At 65.3% G+C, this 17024-nt stretch overlaps 2 protein-coding genes across 4 annotated transcripts; one reads left to right on the forward strand and one right to left on the reverse strand.

Moving 5' to 3' along the window:
- Positions 1–317: 317 nt before the first annotated feature.
- On the reverse strand, positions 318–6394 carry ILK (integrin linked kinase). 2 transcript variants are annotated; one of them, XM_069012158.1, is made up of 13 exons: positions 6296–6394; positions 4704–4797; positions 3497–3662; positions 3094–3189; positions 2906–3002; positions 2730–2813; positions 2537–2622; positions 2181–2290; positions 1794–1921; positions 1569–1690; positions 1387–1486; positions 1179–1309; positions 318–947 (listed from the first exon to the last, which is right to left on the reverse strand). In XM_069012158.1, exons 2-13 carry the CDS (start codon positions 4790–4792, stop codon positions 798–800), a joined length of 1359 nt encoding a protein of 452 aa, XP_068868259.1. In that variant the 5' UTR covers positions 4793–4797; positions 6296–6394; the 3' UTR covers positions 318–797. The 2 variants fall into 2 exon arrangements, with proteins under 2 accessions (XP_068868259.1, XP_068867531.1); XM_069011430.1 differs by having other exon boundaries at positions 6247–6386.
- Positions 6395–6567: 173 nt separating this feature from the next.
- RRP8 (ribosomal RNA processing 8) lies at positions 6568–16786 on the forward strand. 2 transcript variants are annotated; one of them, XM_069015301.1, is made up of 18 exons: positions 6568–6759; positions 6836–7001; positions 7079–7478; positions 7731–7860; positions 8174–8280; positions 8386–8482; positions 10761–10940; positions 11232–11558; positions 11954–12036; positions 12380–12518; positions 12835–12969; positions 13047–13170; positions 13251–13387; positions 14064–14177; positions 14775–14956; positions 15062–15287; positions 15883–16093; positions 16348–16786. In XM_069015301.1, exons 1-18 carry the CDS (start codon positions 6685–6687, stop codon positions 16614–16616), a joined length of 3102 nt encoding a protein of 1033 aa, XP_068871402.1. In that variant the 5' UTR covers positions 6568–6684; the 3' UTR covers positions 16617–16786. The 2 variants fall into 2 exon arrangements, with proteins under 2 accessions (XP_068871402.1, XP_068870663.1); XM_069014562.1 differs by lacking the exons at positions 6568–6759; positions 6836–7001; positions 7079–7478; ... (1 more) ...; positions 8174–8280; positions 8386–8482 and adding an exon at positions 9429–9604.
- The last annotated feature ends 238 nt before the right edge of the window (positions 16787–17024 follow it).

The following is a 17024-nucleotide window of genomic DNA, read 5'->3' on the forward strand; positions in this document are numbered from 1 at the left end:
GTCTCCCACAGGGAATGCCCTGGGTGCTGCACGGGCAGCACTACAAATGGAGCCAGGGATGGGACCCTGACCCACCTCTCCTGCACCGGGCACCTCCCGAAGGGGCCCTGTGCCCATCTACCTGCGCTGGGCACCAGAGGGTTGCTGTGGGTGCTGATTTGTGCCCAGGGCTCTGTGGGCTGCAGGGCAGCCCCCTATCAATCCAGCCCCACCCTCAGTCCTAGACAGCCCCTGTGAGTCCCAGACCCCCAGTCACTTCAGCCACCCTCCCACTGTCCAACTCCCCCCCTTTTTCCGCCCTGAACCCCAGCAGCTGGTTCCATACCAAATGTTTATTTGGTTGCCAGTGGCCATTCTGGGACCAGAGGGAAGTGGCCAGTGAAGCGCAAAGCGGGGGCAGTGCTGGGCACCACAGGTGGCCTCTCCTGGCCTGCCCCTTCCCCCCCAGCCTTGGGGGGTTGAGTCCTGGGTTGGGCTGTGCCCAGCAAGGGGGACAGGGGGCATCACAGCCCCATCCCCCAGCAGCAGGGCCAGGCCACATGCCGTGCCCTGGGTAGGGGGGCAGCACTGGATTGGGGGCTGCCCAGAGGCTGGGTTATGGCTACCCTGGTGAGGGGCTACCCTGGGTGGGGATCCGGAGCTTGCAGAGCTCCAGCACAGGCAGTGCCATCTGTACCGTGTGTCCGTGGCTGGCTCAGGGTGAGGGGTGTCCTCTGCTTCCCCCAGCTCTAGGGCTAAAGGCACTTGGGGGTGGTGGGGGGTGCAAGGCAGCACTGGAGAGGGGAGGCACCTCCCCTCTACTTCTCCTGCATCTTCTCCAGGATGGGCACAATCATATCGAACTTGGGGCGCTTGGCTGGGTCCTCGTTCATGCAGATCTTCATCAGCTTGCAGATGTGGGGGGAGATGCCAGGGGGGATGGTGGGACGTAGCCCCTCCAGTGCTACCTGCAAGCAAGAAGAGGGGCCAAAGTCAGGATTAGGGCCCTGCTCCCACAGGCAGGGACACCCTCCACCTGCCCAGCTGGTTCCACACCCTGTCCAGCCTGGCATTGAATACTTCCAGGGATGGAGCAGCCAAAGTTCTCCAGGCAACCTGTGGCCTCACCACCCTCAATGGCCAGAACTTCTCCCCTAACTCTGACCCAGATCACTTCCTTTGCCCCCCCACCCCCTCACCTTCATACCAATCTCCATGTTGGACAGGTCAGCGAAGGGCACCTCACGTGTCACCAGCTCCCACAGCAGCACTGCGAAGCTCCACATGTCAGCTGAGCGCCGGTTGATCTCCTCTGGTTTCTTCTGCAGGGCTGGGGGATGGCTGGGGGCTGAGTGGGACTGGGGGTGAGGGGGCCAGTCTGGGGGGGGCTGGGAACTGGGCACTCACCTTCAGGAGCCACCCAGGCCGGGGCATACATCCGCCCCGGGCACTGGAAGGAGAACTTGACGTCAGCCATGCTGATTCGTGCCGTCATGTCCTCGTCAATCTGGGCAGAGTGGGCAGTCAGCAGGAGCCCCCCTGCCCTGAGAGCCCCCCTGCCGTGGGAGAGGGGCTGTGCCCCCACTCACCATGACGCTGCGGCTGTTGAGGTGGTGGCGTGGGATGAGGGGCTCCAGCGTGTGCAGGAAGGCCATGCCCCGCGCGATATCGAAGGCAAACTTCACCGCCTGCATCTGGTCCACCACAAAATCTGGGAAAGGGGTAACAGGGAGTCAACCCACCCTAAGCCCACCCCAGGGCTGTGGCTGGAGAGCCTCCTGCTGCCCCCAAAAACACCATCCCCCAGCACTCACTGGTCCCCTCGTGCAGGACGTTGTACAGGGAGCCGTAGGGCATCCAGTGGCTGATGATGATGGGGTGGGGAGCTGGAGGGGCCTGGCAGGCGCCCAGCACCGGCAGCACATTGGGGTGGGAAAAGATCCTGCAAGACAAGTGACAGCCCTGAGAACAGCGAAGGGCTGCCTACACCCCCTCGCCTGCCCTCTGCCATCCTCCAGGGCCTCCTAGCCCTTGGCCACCACCCTGGAGCATGCCTGGCCCCACAGAGCTGGGAGGCTCCTGCCTGCCATATACCCTGAGAGCTGCCGTTGCCCCAAGAAGGTGTCAGGGTGGCCCTGGCCAGATGCTGGTAGGGATCCCAGGCACACGCCAGGGTGGCTCCAGGCAGGTGCAGCACTCACCGCAGTTTTGGGTACTCCTCGTTGAAGTCCCGGCTCTTTCGCGTCGTCCAGTCCCGGATTTTCAGCATTTTGATTACAATGTCATTGCCTTGCCAGCGCCCCTTCCACAGCTGGAGAAGGAGCAGGGACACAGGCACCGTGAAAGGGGTGCAGAGTCCCCAGCATCCCCAGGCCCCTGTGTGGGACTCTGGAGCCCATGGGACCAAGGGTCCACAATGAGAGGGGAGCCCCTTGAGCTGGGCAGGAGCCCCCTCCCTGCACCTGGCCATGGGACTCCTGAACAGCTGTGCCCAGCAGGGCCAGGACATGGTGGTTTGCACAGGTACAGCACCCACCTGGGGGCAAGAGGGACCCACCTCTCCTGACTGGTTCTCGTTCAGTTTCTGGCTCAGGCTCAGCTGTTTGAAGTCAATCCCAGCAAGTTTGTTCAGGGTCCCATTCCCTACAGTAGAAGGGGGATGAATGCCCATGGCTGCTGGATCCAGGAGGCAGCGCCAACAGGGCATGGGGGGACCCATGGCACCCCCCCAAGGAAGCCCCAGTCCTTACTGGGCCGGGTCCGGGTCGTGCCCTTCCAGAACGTGTCCTTGTAGGGGATCTTGGTGAGGCTCTGGCCCAGCTTCTCAGCACGCTCTGCAGAGGGAGGACGAGGAGGGTGGCACCCAGAGCCTGCTGTAGCTGGCTGGAGGCTGTGTCAGTTATGGGGTTCTGGGAGACCCTCATACCTTTCAGGACCTCTCGCAGTGGTGTCTTGGCCTTGTCCGTGGGGGTCTCACCATATTTGTTAGCAATGCTGACCAGGGCGCCGCTGCCTACCAGGTCCTGTGGGAGCAGAGAGCGAGGACTGTGGTTTGTGATCTCCCCTCAGCCCCCTTCCCACCCCACCCTCCCTCCTGCCCATGCTCCCACTCACCTCAGCCACCTGCTCGTGTCCCCAGAAGCAGGCATAGTGCAGCGGTGTGTTCCCATGCTCATTCACCGCATTGATGTCTGCTTTGAACTGCATCAGCTAGGCACAGGGGACAGTCCCTGTGAGCCCAGGACTCTCCCTGTAAGCCCAGGCAAGATCCCCATCCTCCTTGTGCCTTGTCCTGAGGGATGCAGGGGCAGCATGCTGGGAGCTGTAGGGAGGGGGCCAAGCTGCTGTGGGGCTCAGAGGGATTTGGAGGGAGTTTGTGAGAAGTGGGGAGCTCAGAGGCACGGGGGGGATGCCAGGTGTTCCTGACAGGTGATGAGGGGAACAAGTCTCACAAGGGTAGTGTGGGGGGCTACACAGGGGGTGGGAAAGGGCAGGTGCTGGCACAGGGGACAGGTACCTTCTGCACGATGTCACGGTGGCCATGGCTGGCAGCCAGGTGCAGTGGGGTGTCATCCCCCCGGTTCATGACATTGATGCGAGCCCCCCGCATGATGAGCATGTCCACCACATTTGAACGGCCCTCGCGGCAGGCCCAGTGCAGGGGGCTGAACCCATGGTCGTCCCTGCAAGATGGCAGGGGCCTCTGCTCAGCTGTAGCCCCCTGGCCCAGGCACCACTGGCATCATCCTCAAAACACCAGCCGTGGGGGCCAAGGGACCGGGTTGAACATCCATCCCACTCCCACCCCCACCAGGGCCCCACCAGCCCAGGCCAAATCCTGTCTCCTCCAAGGCTGAATCACAGCTGGATCCTGTCCCCATCCCCCCAGTCCGTGGCCAAGTAAGGGAGGAGGTGGCAGCCGGGCCTTAAATGGAGATCACGAACTGGCAGAGGGGCTGCTGCAGCCCTGGCTTCCCTCCAGCCCAGACTCCCCATATTCCTGGTCCCGCTTCAGCCCCCTGGCACAGCAGACCCCATCTGCCCCCACCATGGCCCTGCAGGAAGGGGTACCTGGCACAGAACAGTCCCTTGGGCACCTTCTGTGGGTCTGGGAGAGAGCTCCATGTGCCTGGGACCCCCAGGAGGGGTGAGGAGGCACAACCAAGGGAGGCCATTTGTCTGGAGCATGTCCAGAATGCCACGGCCATGGCCTGGCTGGGGTCATGGTACGGGGTCAAGCTGTGCCAGCTGCACACACTGCAGGCAGATGCTCCAAGCCCCATGCCCGGCCCAAACATGGCTGCTGAATGGCTGTGAGCACATCTTGGACCTCACGGTCCTGCAAGACCCCTGGAACGGGCTGTGGGGAGCAGACAGTCGGGCACACAGAGTGCCCCCCACAACTCCCAGCCCCAGTGGTCCCAGCTGTGTGCCCACGCATCTGCCATGGTGCTCCCCAGAGAGGGGATGGGGGCACAAGGATATGGTCAGTGGACACAGCCGCCACCATGGGGACAGGGGAGGTACCCCCAGCCCAGCTGAGCCCTAGCTGTGGCTGTGAGGAAGTGGCCAGAGGATGTTCAGCCTCGTGCCTCAGCGATGCGGTAACTTCCTCCAGTGGGGAGGAGCTGTGTCCTGCCGTCTGCCCCCTGCCTTTCCATGGAGAGCAGCGGAAACCAGCCCCCAGCACAGCCCCCTCCACCGCCCAGCCCAGCCTCACTCACCCCTGGTTGAGGTCGTTCTCAGTGTTGTCCAGCCACAGCCGCACGGCCACCGCGTTGCCCTCCCGGCACTGTGTGAAGATGTCGTCCATGGTGGCTGCGGGAGGGGACGTGGGTAAGGACATGGGGACCCCTGACCCCCTCGGCTGGGAGGTCCCTGGAACAGCAAGTACAGGAGCCTCCTGGCCCCCTCCTTGTCCCCTCCCGCCCCATCCCTGCAGCTCTCCAGGAAGCCGCAGGCAGGCTGAGGTCTGGGCTGGAGCTGGACCGGCGGCCCAAGGGGAAGATCCTGGGTGACTCCAGCGGGGCCGTGGCCGCCCGCAGGAAGCCAGGCTGGCAACCCCGGGCTTATCACCAGGCACAGCCATCCCCGGTGCCCACAGCTCCGGGGGGGAGTGAGACTGGGGGAGCTCAGCACCCTCAAGATGGGATCTCACAGATCTGGTGGGGGAATGGGGCTGGGGGAGCACAGCATCCCCAGCATGGGATCCTGCAGCCCCACAACCCTCCTGACCCACTTGGCTGAGCCTGGCATGGCACCATCCTCAGAAACTGGGACCACAAAGCCTCGTGCACTCTCCTGGAATCCATGGGCACCCCAGCTCAGAGCCAGGCATAGAGCACCCTCCTGCTCCTCATGTTCCCCTGAGCCCCCAGCTGTGAGCGTGGGACCCCCTGCCTGGGGGTCTATGGTGTTAAGCAGGGACACGGAATGAGTCTCACAGTGTGGGAACGGAGACAGATTGACTATAACATGCCCGACATGCACCCACTGGGGCTCAAACCTGCCGCTGGAGGATCCCCCAGGGCCTGATGCCCACCCAGACACGGTGGAACCCCCACTAGCTGCCAGCGCCTGCTGCTGCCCCTCAGGACCCTGCCTGCACCCCTTGCCCCAGGCAGCTCCAGAGGGGTGGGATGCAGAGCCCTGGACTCTTGCCAGGGTCTCACAGGCCCCACAATGGTCCCAGCACATCCATGGCAGCATTGGCCCTGTCTCGGTTCCAGAACACACATAGCCCCGGGTGAGATTTATCCCCCAGCCATATGGGGACACCTCAGGAAAAGGGGTCCCCAGGACATCCCACAGCGGTCCCGGCCCTGTGGGACCTCACACCGCAGTGATGACACCCCATCATGGGGACGCCCCACCCTGTCCTCTGCTCGGCCCAGGACTGCGCCCTCCTGTCACCCACCGGCCCCGACCCAGTCCCGCGGGGCTGCCAGGATCGACCAGCCCCAGCCCTGCCAGGATCGCCAAGCGCCCACCTCGGCCCTGCTCAGCACCCGGGGCAGGGGACGGGATGTGCAGACACAGTCTCCCCGTGTTACCCCAAACCAGCTGCTAGGGCCCCGCTCTGCCCTGCGGCCTGATCAGTCCGTCCCCTTCAGCCCTCCCCCCATCCCTCTCCTGTACTCCCAAACCCTTCCCTGCGCCCCCCACCCCTCCCGTGCAGCTCCCCCACCCGGCCCCGCCTCCGGTAGGTCCCTCTCCGGCCCATCCCCGCTTCGGGTCGCCCGCAGCCGCACTCGCGGCCTCCCCAACCTGTCCCCGCTCGGTCCCGGTGCCGGTGCCGGTGCCGTCCCGCCGTTACCGGGTGCGTGTCCCGGCGGCTCCGCAGGGCGGCGGCTGCGGCGAGCGCGGGCCAGCGCGGGGGTTCCGCCCCGACACGGCGCCCCCTGCCGGCCGGAACCCGCCCTGGCCACGGCTCCGCCACACGGCACCGGGCGGGGGCACGGGGCGGGGGCACTGGGCGTGGCCGTCGTCTCAGAACGTGGTCATGCGGGGTGGTGGCGGGGTTATGGGGCGTGACAAATTGACTGGGGCGCGGTTATCCTGCCGGGGGTGGGGCGGGGCGGCCGCGGCACCGCCCGTGCAGCCGAGGCCCCCGCCCGGTCCTCCGGCCGCGAGGTGGGGCTGTTCCCGCGGCGCTTCCCGAGCGGGAGCACGTGGGTCCCGGTACCGACCGAGGGTCCCCGCTCCATGTTCGCGGAGCAGGGCTGGAACGATGCAGTGGAGCCGCTGCCCCGTGGCGCCCCCGAGGGTCCGGGTCGACCGGTAAGCGAGTGACGCGGGGGCGGCAGGCCGGGCCAGTCCCAGGCGCGCGGAAGTGACCGGCCCTCACTCTCCACAGGGGCCAACGACGGGGAAGAGACGGCTGCCCGGGACAGGCCGGGACGGCGAGGCGGTGCGGAAGCGGCCCCGGAAGCGGAAGAAGGCCGGCGGGCCACGGGCCGCGGTGGCGGAGCTCCCGGCCGGTCCCGACGAGCCCCGGGAGATTGGGCAGCGCCCGGACATAGGTACCGGGACGGCTCCAGGGCCCGGCGGGCCGGAGGGAGCCGCCTCCGCGCCCTGACCCCGCTCTTGATGCCCCCAGATGGCCCGGCTGAGCCGGCGGGGGAGTCCGGGAAGCCGGCGGGGCTGAGCCGGAGGCAGCGGCGGAACCGGCAGAAGCGGCAGCGGGAGCCGCCGGCAGGGTCGGACGGGGAGCGGGGCTCGGGGCCGGGCCCCCCGGACCCGCCGGGTCCCACGGAGGCTCCTCCGGAGCCCCGCTCGGGCCGCTCGGCTGCGCTCCGCGCGCGAATGGAGGAGCGACTGCTCGGCGCCCGGTTCCGGTACCTGAATCAGCAGCTCTACACCGGGAGCAGCGGGGACGCGGCGCGGCTCTTTCGCGCCGACCCTGCTGCTTTCCACCTGTACCACCGGGGCTTCGAGCGGCAGGTGCGGCGCTGGCCCGAGCGCCCCGTGCAGCGCATCGTGCGCTACCTGCGCCGCCGGTGAGCGGGAGGGCGAGGGCTGAGGGGGAGTATGGACCGGAGGGGCCGGTGAGCGGGGGCCAGGGGCTGAGCGGAGAGCCGGCGGATGGACCGGGGAGGGCCTGGGGGGCGCGGGGCCAGGGGATGGCCGGGGGGCCTGTGAACGGCGGGGCTGAGGGGTGAGCGGTGGGGCCGGGGATGAGCGACAGACCGGTGAGCCGGGGGGGCAAGGCGCCAGGCCAGGCCGCTCTGATCCCACTACCCCTGACCCAGGCCAGCGTCGCTAGTGGTGGCGGATTTCGGGTGTGGGGACTGCACGCTGGCCGCCAGTGTCAGGAACCAGGTGCACTGCTTCGACCTGGTGCCGCTGAGCCCGCGGGTCACCGTCTGTGACATGGCCAAGGTACTGGGGGCACCCCCGGGGCAGGGAGTGGGTGCTGCTGGGCAGGCTGCAGGGTGCAGGTGCAGGTGGCGGGACGGTGACCCGAGGGTCCCGTGCGGGAGGGGCAGCACGGGTGTGTCTATTCAAAAACTGGTTGTGTGCTTTGGGCACCCAGAGATGGGGCATGGCTGAATCCACAATCCTGGGGAGTCTGAGAATGCTGTCCAGCCCCATCTACCTCACCATCCTCCTCCTCCCACTCCCGGGGGTATGCAGAGGGGCTTCCAGGCCATGTCATCATCCTCCTTCTCCCGGGGTGTCCCGGGGTGGGCAGGTGCCACTGGCAGCTGAGTCGGTGGACGTGGCCGTGTTCTGCCTGGCGCTGATGGGCACCAACCTGCAGGAGATCCTAGGAGAGGCCAACCGTGTGCTCAAGCTTGGGTAGGCAGAGATTGTGGGGCATTGGGGGATTGGGGGAGGAGTAGGGATGCTGAGCAGTGTCCTGGAGGTGCCTGGGTGCCCTGCTCAGAGCTCGAGTGACTGCAGGGGGACCCTGATGGTGGCCGAGGTGGCCAGCCGCTTCGAGGACACCTGTGCCTTCCTGAAGGCCATGACGCAGCTGGGCTTCAGGACCGTCTCCAAGGTGCGTCGCCAGGTGTGCCCTCAGGTGTGCCTAGGGCTGGGCACTGGGTGCACCAGGAACCAGGGAGCCCAGGGAAGGAGCCGAAGGAGGGGGGTGTATTGTGGCCCAGCCTGGTGTGCAGCAGACATGGGGCTGGTAAAAGTAGATGGGGATGGAAGGGATTGGTACCTGGGGGACTGCAGATGGGAGAACGAGGGGACCAGTATACACAGGGGTGGAGTCCCAGGGGAAGGTTTGGAGGTCCCGGGGACCGTGGGGGTGTGCTGTGGCAGTTTTGGATGGAGGTTGGATGGGGTGCTGGGGTCTGGGAGGGGATAAAGGGGGCCTGGGGCACTGGGATTGTAGTGCGGGGCCTGGAGGTGGGCATGTAGCCCAGGACGGGGCTGGGGATCCCGGGGCCTGAGGGAATTAGGGTGGGGGGTTGATGATGGGTGTTGGGCGTTTAGAGGAGTACACTGGGGGTCAGAAGGCCGGGGTACTCAGGGCCCACAAGGGCTTTGGAACCAGCATCTGGGGAAAGGAGGACCTTGGGCACAATGGAGTCTGGAAGGAAGAAGGGGGGACCCGGAGTTCACTGAGGCCGCGGTGTCGGGCCGGTGGTGAGTGGAGCTGGAGGGGGCTGGGGGTTCCGGGGCTGTGGTGATGATGGGAGTTCCGGGGTGCCGGTAACGGAGTCGGGTGTTCCTGCGTCCCCAGGACCTCTCCAGCTCCTACTTCTACCTGTTGGAGTTCGCCAAGACGGGCCCGGCCCGGCCCGGCGCCGCTCCCGGGTTGCGCCTCCGGCCGTGCCTGTACAAGCGGCGGTGACCGGGAGGGGCGGGGCCGGCCCGCGGCGGAGGGGGCGGGGCCAACCAGGCGGCCCCGCCCCCCGCGCCCGCCGCCAATAAAGCCGCTGTTCCCTCAGTTGTGCGTGCGCGTGCGGGGGGGCGGGGTCGGGCGTGCGCAGTGCTGTTGGGCCTGCGCGGGGCAGCGCCCGGAGCCGGTACCGGGATGTCGGGGCCGGGCGGGCCGGGCCCCGCCGGGGCCAAGCTGGACATCAACCGCGCCGGCGTGGCCGAGCTGGAGGGTGCCCTCAGCGGCATCGGCCGTCGCCGCGCCCGCGGAATCGTCCGCAAGAGAGAGGTGCGGGGGGGCGGCGGGAACGACACCCCGCGCTGAGCGACCCGGGCCCGGGACCCCGGGGTGGCTGTGGCGGTGTCGGCCCCGGGGTGGGGGCCGCGGAGCGAGTGCGGGGGCGACGGTGCCGTTTCCGTCCCGGTAGCCGGGGCAGGCGGGGCCGGGCCGGGATCCCCGAGTCCCGCCCCGTGCCCGTGGGGCCGGGGTAGCGCAGCCGCCCCCGGTGCCGCCGTCCCTCGCTGCCCAGGCAGCGCCCCGGGCCGGAGCGGGGAGCCGGGGGAGCTCAGGTTCCGGCGGGACGGGCACCGCGCCCCGACCACCTCCGTCACCGGCGATGATGGGGCGGGAAGTGCTTGCCGGGAGATCCTGCGGCGGCCGGTGACACGGCCGGGAGCAGTGGGAGCGGCAGCGCGGGCCCCAGCCCCGGCAGATACGGGCGGGTCAGCGGCAGCCCTGCCCTGATGCTACGGGGATGGGCAGCGCCGCGGCCGGGCGAGGCAGGGCTGGGAGCGCTTGGCGTGTTTTGGGCTGGTAAAGGAGAGGGGAAGGGATGGATGTCCAAATGCTCGGGACACGTATGCTGGGAACACCGGGAGGCGGGAGGGCAGAAACCGGTGATGCAAAGGGAGGGTAGTTTGGAGCAGGGCCTGTCCCGGGGCGGTGGTGCTATTGCAGCCCTTTGTGGGGAGCAGCAGCAGCGCCGTAGATCGAACCCTGCCGAGTCAGAAGGGCCAGTCGGGCCCTTCCCGAGCCCGGGGGCTGCGCTGGTTCTTCGCCGGCTCCTGCCCCGGGACAGCCCGGCCCCGCCGGGTTCCTCCCATGGCAGGCGCTCCGGGAGCCCGTGCAGGGGTGATGGGAGGCAGCTGATCCCAGGTCGGCGCTGGGCAGTGCTTGGCCCGAGGTCCCGCGGGACTGTGAGTGCCTCGGACATGTGTGTGTCTGCATGTGTCCGGTTGTTCCCCTGCCCTGGAACTGCAGCTTCGCTTTCCATTCTGGCACTGCTCATCTTGGGGGCACAGTGCTCCTACCCCAGCTGGCACTTTTGGGTTGCTGCCTCCCTTTCACAGTGCTGTGACTCTTCCCTGCGGGGCTGCTTGGGTAGGGGGCTCTGTGGGAGCAGGAGGGATTCTGTTCTGGGCAGGGCTGACTTCCCTCCGCGCAGGAGCTGAAGGGCTTCACTTGTTTGGATGACCTGCTGCACGTCAAGGGCATTACCACGCGCATCCTGGAGCTCAATAGCCAGCGCATGACGTGCCGGCGACGCCCGGGCCCCGAGGGGCCCCCACGGGCCAGCCCCACTCCCTTGGGGGACAGTGAGGACCACAGAGCACCTGTAGCACAGGTAAGTGCAGAAGGGTCCCTGCTGCCAGGTGCAGGGATAAGGGAGGAGGTTTGGCTCTGGGGGAGCTCAGGGGAACCTCACTGGATTCTGGAGGAGCTTATGGTTGTGGGTCTGGGAGTTCTCCACCCTGCAACCCCCCACAGTGCTGTTGAGTGGAGCCCCTGTGCTCCAGGGCCATGGCTCTCACTGGCAGCCATCCAGCAGCACTCCCAGCCCCCACCCCACTCCTGGTCTCCAGCAGCCCAAGGCTCGTGCGGAGCCAGCCCTGCCCCCTGCCTCTTCCCTGCTCAGGTGGTGGCTGAAGAGGAGGAAGAGGAGGAGGAGGAAGAGGAAGCGCCAGGGCCCTGGGAGCCGGAGCAACCCTGGAAGGGTACCCCCAGGTCTGGAGCAGGCCCTGATGGTTCTGGGGGGCAGGGACCACAGGAGCCCCCCAGGTCCACCAGGGAGCAGGAGGAGGAGGAGGAGGAAGAAGAGGAGGAGGAGGAGGAAGGGAGCTGCTGCAGCGAGGAGGGGGAAGACAGCAGCAATGTATACCTGTACTACACCCTGGGAGAGCGCTGGATTGACTACCTGCAGCGCACTGGGGATGGGGGGCTGCTGCGGCACCTGCGCCCCAAGGTGACCAGGGGGCCAGGGACTGCTGAAGCACTCAGGGCACCTGCAGGAGTGGGAAGGGGGGCTGGGGGTTCTGTGATGCCTGGCTGCTGGGGCTGGGGAAAGAGATGCTGCCCCAGTCCTCTGTGCAAACCCCTGCCCTGCATGGGGGTCCTTGGTCATAGGGTGGGGGAAGGAGGTGCTGCCCCAGTCCCCAGCGCTGCCTGGCCCTGGTGCAGCCCCCTGCCCTGCATGGGGATGCCTTGTTGCCATACGGACTCTGAAGGGGGAAAGCAGGAGCAGGTGGGGATCTGCCCCATAGCTCTGGGCAGGGGGCCACAGGGATCAGCTCTGGGCAGGGAGTCTGCAGGGGTCTGCCTGGATTTGTCCCAGACACTCCAACCTGCTGTGTCTCACAGATGAAGCGGAAGTCAGAGAACGGGCCGGACGGCCGGGCCTTGTCCCCCGGGAAGAAGCTGTGCAAGGGCTCTGACTATGGCAGGTGAGGGGTGGGGGGGGCTCTGACTGCAGCAGGTGAAGGGGGTTCTGTGTGCTGGGACAACACATACTTCCTGCTGCCCACCCCAGGAGGATGATGGAGCCACCTGGATCGAGCAGGGGTTGGCCCAGGTGAGATCCGGCCCTGACCAGTTGCCTGTCTGCTGAGCAGGCTGGGCTGGATATGAGCAAGGGGTCAACAGGGTGGGAGCAAAGAGAAGGGGTCAGTGGGGTGGAGCTCCCACTGGTGGGAACCAGTTCCTAGGGCCTCTGTCACTGTGGCCTGGAGCAGGGCTGATGTGTGCCACCTGTGCCACAGCCTCACCTGTGCCTGGTCTTCCTCCCAGGACACTGGGTCCCTGCACACCCAGCCCCACCACCACCTTTGGGGACCTGCGTAATGCCAAGGTGGGGCAGGCCCGGCGCCGTCGCATCCCCTCGGTGGCCCCCCCACCTGAGCTGCAGGACTGGCTTCGCACCTTCCAGGTACAGCTCACCTGGTGGCTCCAAGCAGCCTGGGTGTGATGGGAGGGACACAAGCCTAAGGGATCCCTGCTATGGGCAGGAGTTGGGCCCACGGTGGATTTTGGGTAGTTTTGCTTGTGTGAGAAAACACAGAGGAGGTTTCAGCCCTGGCCAGGGGTGGTCACCTGTCACACAGCATCTGTGATCCATCTCCTGTGATGCACCAAGCTCCCACCTGCCTTGGGCTCCTGGCCTGGGGCAAGAGCCCTGGCTGCCAGGGCTGTGGCTGGGCTGGCTGGGGACACAGAGCCAGGAGTCACTGGGGGTTCCCCTGCAGCGCTGGAGTGGCCCTGAGAAGCTGCTGGCCCTGGATGAGCTCATTGACCGCTGCGAGCCGGCGCAGATCAAGTACATGATGCAGGTCATCGAGCCCCAGTTCCAGCGGGACTTCATTTCCCTGCTGCCCAAGGAGGTGAGTGGAGTTGGGGCCTGGCCTGACCTGACTTGACCCCTCTGGTGACCCCTCCGTGACCCTTCTACCCCCTGCAGCTGGCTCTGTACGTTTTGTCTTTCCTGGAGCCACGGGACCTGCTCCGTGCTGCCCAGACCTGCCGCTACTGGAGGGTCCTGGCCGAGGACAATCTGCTCTGGAGGGAGAAGTGCCGTGAGGAAGGTGAGGGCCCTCCTGGCTGGGGGCTGGGGGGCCACCTCAGGCTTGACCCAGGTAAGGCACCCCTGTGTTGTCCCCTGCAGGGATCGAGGAGCCCCTACACCTGCGGAAGCGACGTCTGCTCAGCCCTGGATTCATGTACAGCCCCTGGAAATTCGCCTTCCTGCGCCAGCACCGCATCGACATGAACTGGCGTAGTGGGGAGCTGCGGCCCCCCAAGGTCGGTCTGGGTGTCCCAGCAGGGACAGACTCTGGGGAGCTGTGGTCCCCAAGGTGGGCCTGGGAGTATCCCTGCCAGGGGTGGACCCTGGAGAGCTGAGGGGTTGGTGGGGGTTCCTCTGGGGACAGAACATACAGACTGGTATGGGGAAGCTGGTGCAGGATCTGCCACAGGGAGCAGATCCAGCTCGCTCAGGGCAGTGGGGCAGCAGAAATGGGGCCCTCTGGGCCTGGAGAAAGGGGGTCCCTCCCCTTGCCCCTTTCCAAGGCCCCATGCAGGACTGCAGCCAGCCCCAGCACCCAGGGAAGGTGCAGCCTCACGGGGCTCAGCCATGTTCTGTGCAGGGTCCCAGAACCCTGGGGATCTCTCCCTGGGGATCCCTCCTGCCCCTGGGCAGAGTCTCCACCACCCTTTCTCTTGCTCCTGCAGGTCCTGGGTTCCTGAGCCCCCACTCCCTGTTCCCCAGTAGCCCCTTGCCCCTGTGCAACAGCTGCCAAACACACCACACACCCCAGCTCTGCTGCCCTGCAGAAGCATCAGGGGGTGCAGGTGATTTGGGGACCCATCTGCCTTTCCTCCCCACAGCTCTGCTGCCTTCCCACCGCTCGTTGTGTTGGGGTGTCCTGCAGGCTGGGGGGGTCTACACCGCCCCCCACATACTCCTGTGCTCCCACAGGTACTGAAGGGCCATGATGACCATGTGATCACCTGCCTGCAATTCTGCGGGAATCGCATTGTAAGCGGCTCTGATGACAACACGCTCAAAGTGTGGTCAGCTGTCACAGGAGAGGTGAGTGTCACTGTGACCAGGGAGGCGAGTGTGGCACTGTCACTGGCACCGCAGAGGTCTGGGGCAGGGACCACCTCCGTGTGCTGGGTACAAGTGAGGCCACACCCTCACTCCCGGGGTCAGTTTGGGCCCTTTATGACAAGGACATGGAGTTGTGCGGCTCCTCTGTGCTGTTCCAGGGGTGGGGAGGTATCGTTGTAGTCCGCAGGGATGGCGCAAAGAATGACACAGAATTCAAGTCCAGGATAAATGGCATTATTTAATTAATTATCACCTCGTTTACATAACTTGGTTCACAATAGAGAAATGACATTATTGCGTGCTTGACCATACACCTCCCAAAGTGATTGGCTGAATTCTACGTCGCCTATTTGAAAATATTTTCTTCGATGTGGAAAACAAAACTATTCATAACAAGTTTGCACCTGTGAGATAAAGTCCTGGTTTACAAAAACCTCTACACTGTTTACAGCTAGCTTGCGTGAGAAAGGAGACTTTCTAAGCATCTGTAAAAAGCAGGAAAACTCTGCTAACCTTTTCAGCATCTGCAGGGAGGTGTGAGAGGCTCACCTCTCCCTCGTGTCCTGTTCCCCACAGTGCGTGCAGACGCTGGTGGGCCACACTGGCGGGGTTTGGTCCTCCCAGATGAGGGACAGTGTTGTCATCAGTGGCTCCACTGACCGCACGCTCAAGGTGTGGAACGCTGACAGTGGCGAGTGTGTGCACACACTGTATGGACACACGTCTACCGTGCGCTGCATGCACCTGCACGGCAACAGGTACGGGGCTGAGGGGTGCTGGGGGGGGGGATATCCGCAGGGGCTGAGGTTTGTTACCCCCGGGCTGCCCTGGCAGCTGGGCCCCAGGTGTTCTCTCACCTGCAGGGTGGTGAGTGGCTCCCGGGATGCCACACTGCGGCTCTGGGACATCGAGACGGGGCAGTGCCTGCACGTGCTGATGGGGCATGTGGCAGCCGTACGCTGTGTCCAGTATGACGGCAACAAGGTGGTCAGTGGTGCCTATGACTACACAGTCAAGGTGTGGGACCCCGAGAGCGAGAGCTGCACCCATACACTGCAGGGGCACACCAACCGCGTCTACTCACTGCAGGTACAGCCTGCACACATCCCCTCCTGCTGCCTTGCCCTTCTCCAGCTCCCCTGCCCTCCCTACTCCCCACAGGTACAACCCTGCAGGTGTAACCCAGCAGGTACAACCTGCCTTCCTGCTGCATTGCCCTATCGCTCTCCTGCCTTCCAGTCAAGGGGCACAAGCTCTGCCAAAGGTCCCACATGTGCTGTAGGGACAAATGGGCTATGTCCGTGTCATGCAGGGCCCTGTGTGCTTTGCAGGGACATGTTAGCCATGTCTGTGCCCTGAAGGGATGTATCTGCCACGCAAGGACACACGGACCATGTTTGTGTCCCGTGGGGACAGTCTCTGCCCCCCCGACCCGACTTCCCACACACACATATGCTGTGGACACAAACACTCCTCCATGCCCCTTCCCTGGAGCATTTCCACAGCCCAAAAAGCCAAGAGGTGTGTGAGCCCATGTCTCAGCTGCTGGACTGGGGTCTCTGGTGGTGGTGCTGGAATTGGGGGTGCTGCATCCCAAACTAGCGGATACCAGAGCTGTGGGCCGCACCCAAACCAGGGGACACTCCTGGCCTCGATGCTGAGCTGAACCCCTTCTTTCTGGCAGTTTGATGGGACACACATCGTGAGTGGGTCCCTGGACACATCAATCCGCGTGTGGGATGTGGAGAGTGGGAACTGCCTGCACACACTCATGGGGCACCAGTCGCTCACCAGCGGGATGGAGCTACGTGACAACATCCTCGTGTCCGGCAATGCTGACTCCACTGTCAAGATCTGGGACATCAAGACAGGGCAGTGCCTGCAGACACTGCAGGGTGAGAAGGGATTCCTCACCCTGGGGCAGTGGGGAATCCCCTCCATCAGGGGGCTGGGAAGGGGCAGCTCTCTCCCTTGGGGGATGGGAGGGAGCAGGGGTGGCTCCAAGCTGCTAGATGTGTCTGGATAGAGTGGTGGGTGTCCCTGAGGAGCTGTGGCTGGGTAGCTCTGAGCTGCCAGATGTGGAAGGACCCGTGTCACACAGCAGTAGGTGCCCCAGGTGCACCTGGGGTTCACTGGTGTCTCCCCATAGGTCCCAGCAAGCACCAGAGCGCTGTCACCTGCCTGCAGTTCAGCTCCAAGTTCGTGGTGACCAGCTCGGATGATGGCACAGTGAAACTGTGGGACCTGAAGACAGGGGAGTTTGTGCGAAACCTCGTGGCCCTGGAGAGTGGGGGCTCTGGGGGGGTCGTGTGGCGCATCCGTGCCTCCAACACAAAACTCGTGTGCGCCGTGGGCAGCCGCAACGGCACTGAGGAGACCAAGCTGCTGGTGCTGGACTTTGATGTGGACCTTAAGTGACCCCGGCCAGCCCGGGGGTCCCGCGGGAGGGGTGGCCCCGGCGCAGGCGCTGGCCCCCGTGGGCAGGACAGAGGGGAGGCCGGGCCGGGCCTTATTTATATGTGCGGGAGTGCCCGGCCGGGCCTGCAGGAGCATGTTTTGTACACGGAATATATCAATTTATTTCTGTATTGGGGCTAGTGCTTGCCTGCCCCAAGCCCTGAGCGCTGTCCTGGGCCCACAGCTCACACCCTCTGACCAGGGGCAGCAGGGGCGAGAGAAGAGGCCAGGCTCTCCCAGGTGCTACAGGGACCAGCTCTCCTTGTACACACATGCCCTTAGCTGCTGGGCACTGGCCTGGCAGCACCTGACACCTGCCCCCACCCCTTGCCCCCTCACACTGCCCTAGGTGAGTGCCTGCTCTGCACC

The sequence above is a fragment of the Aphelocoma coerulescens genome, chromosome 1, assembly GCF_041296385.1.
Source record: "Aphelocoma coerulescens isolate FSJ_1873_10779 chromosome 1, UR_Acoe_1.0, whole genome shotgun sequence".
In the NCBI taxonomy this organism is placed as follows: Eukaryota; Metazoa; Chordata; class Aves; order Passeriformes; family Corvidae; genus Aphelocoma; species Aphelocoma coerulescens.

Bases quoted from the DNA above. Each gene is read 5' to 3' on its own strand.
- ILK (XM_069012158.1), bottom strand. From the start codon at position 4,792: ATGGACGACATCTTCACACAGTGCCGGGAGGGCAACGCGGTGGCCGTG. The intron at 3,663-4,703 runs GTGAGTGAGGCT...GCCATCTTGCAG, and splicing joins GAGAACGACCTCAACCAGGG to GGACGACCATGGGTTCAGCC. The intron at 948-1,178 runs GTGAGGGGGTGG...TCTTGCTTGCAG, and splicing joins ACATGGAGATTGGTATGAAG to GTAGCACTGGAGGGGCTACG.
- RRP8 (XM_069015301.1), top strand. From the start codon at position 6,685: ATGTTCGCGGAGCAGGGCTGGAACGATGCAGTGGAGCCGCTGCCCCGT. The intron at 13,388-14,063 runs GTCGGTCTGGGT...GTGCTCCCACAG, and splicing joins GGGAGCTGCGGCCCCCCAAG to GTACTGAAGGGCCATGATGA. The intron at 16,094-16,347 runs GTGAGAAGGGAT...GTCTCCCCATAG, and splicing joins GTGCCTGCAGACACTGCAGG to GTCCCAGCAAGCACCAGAGC.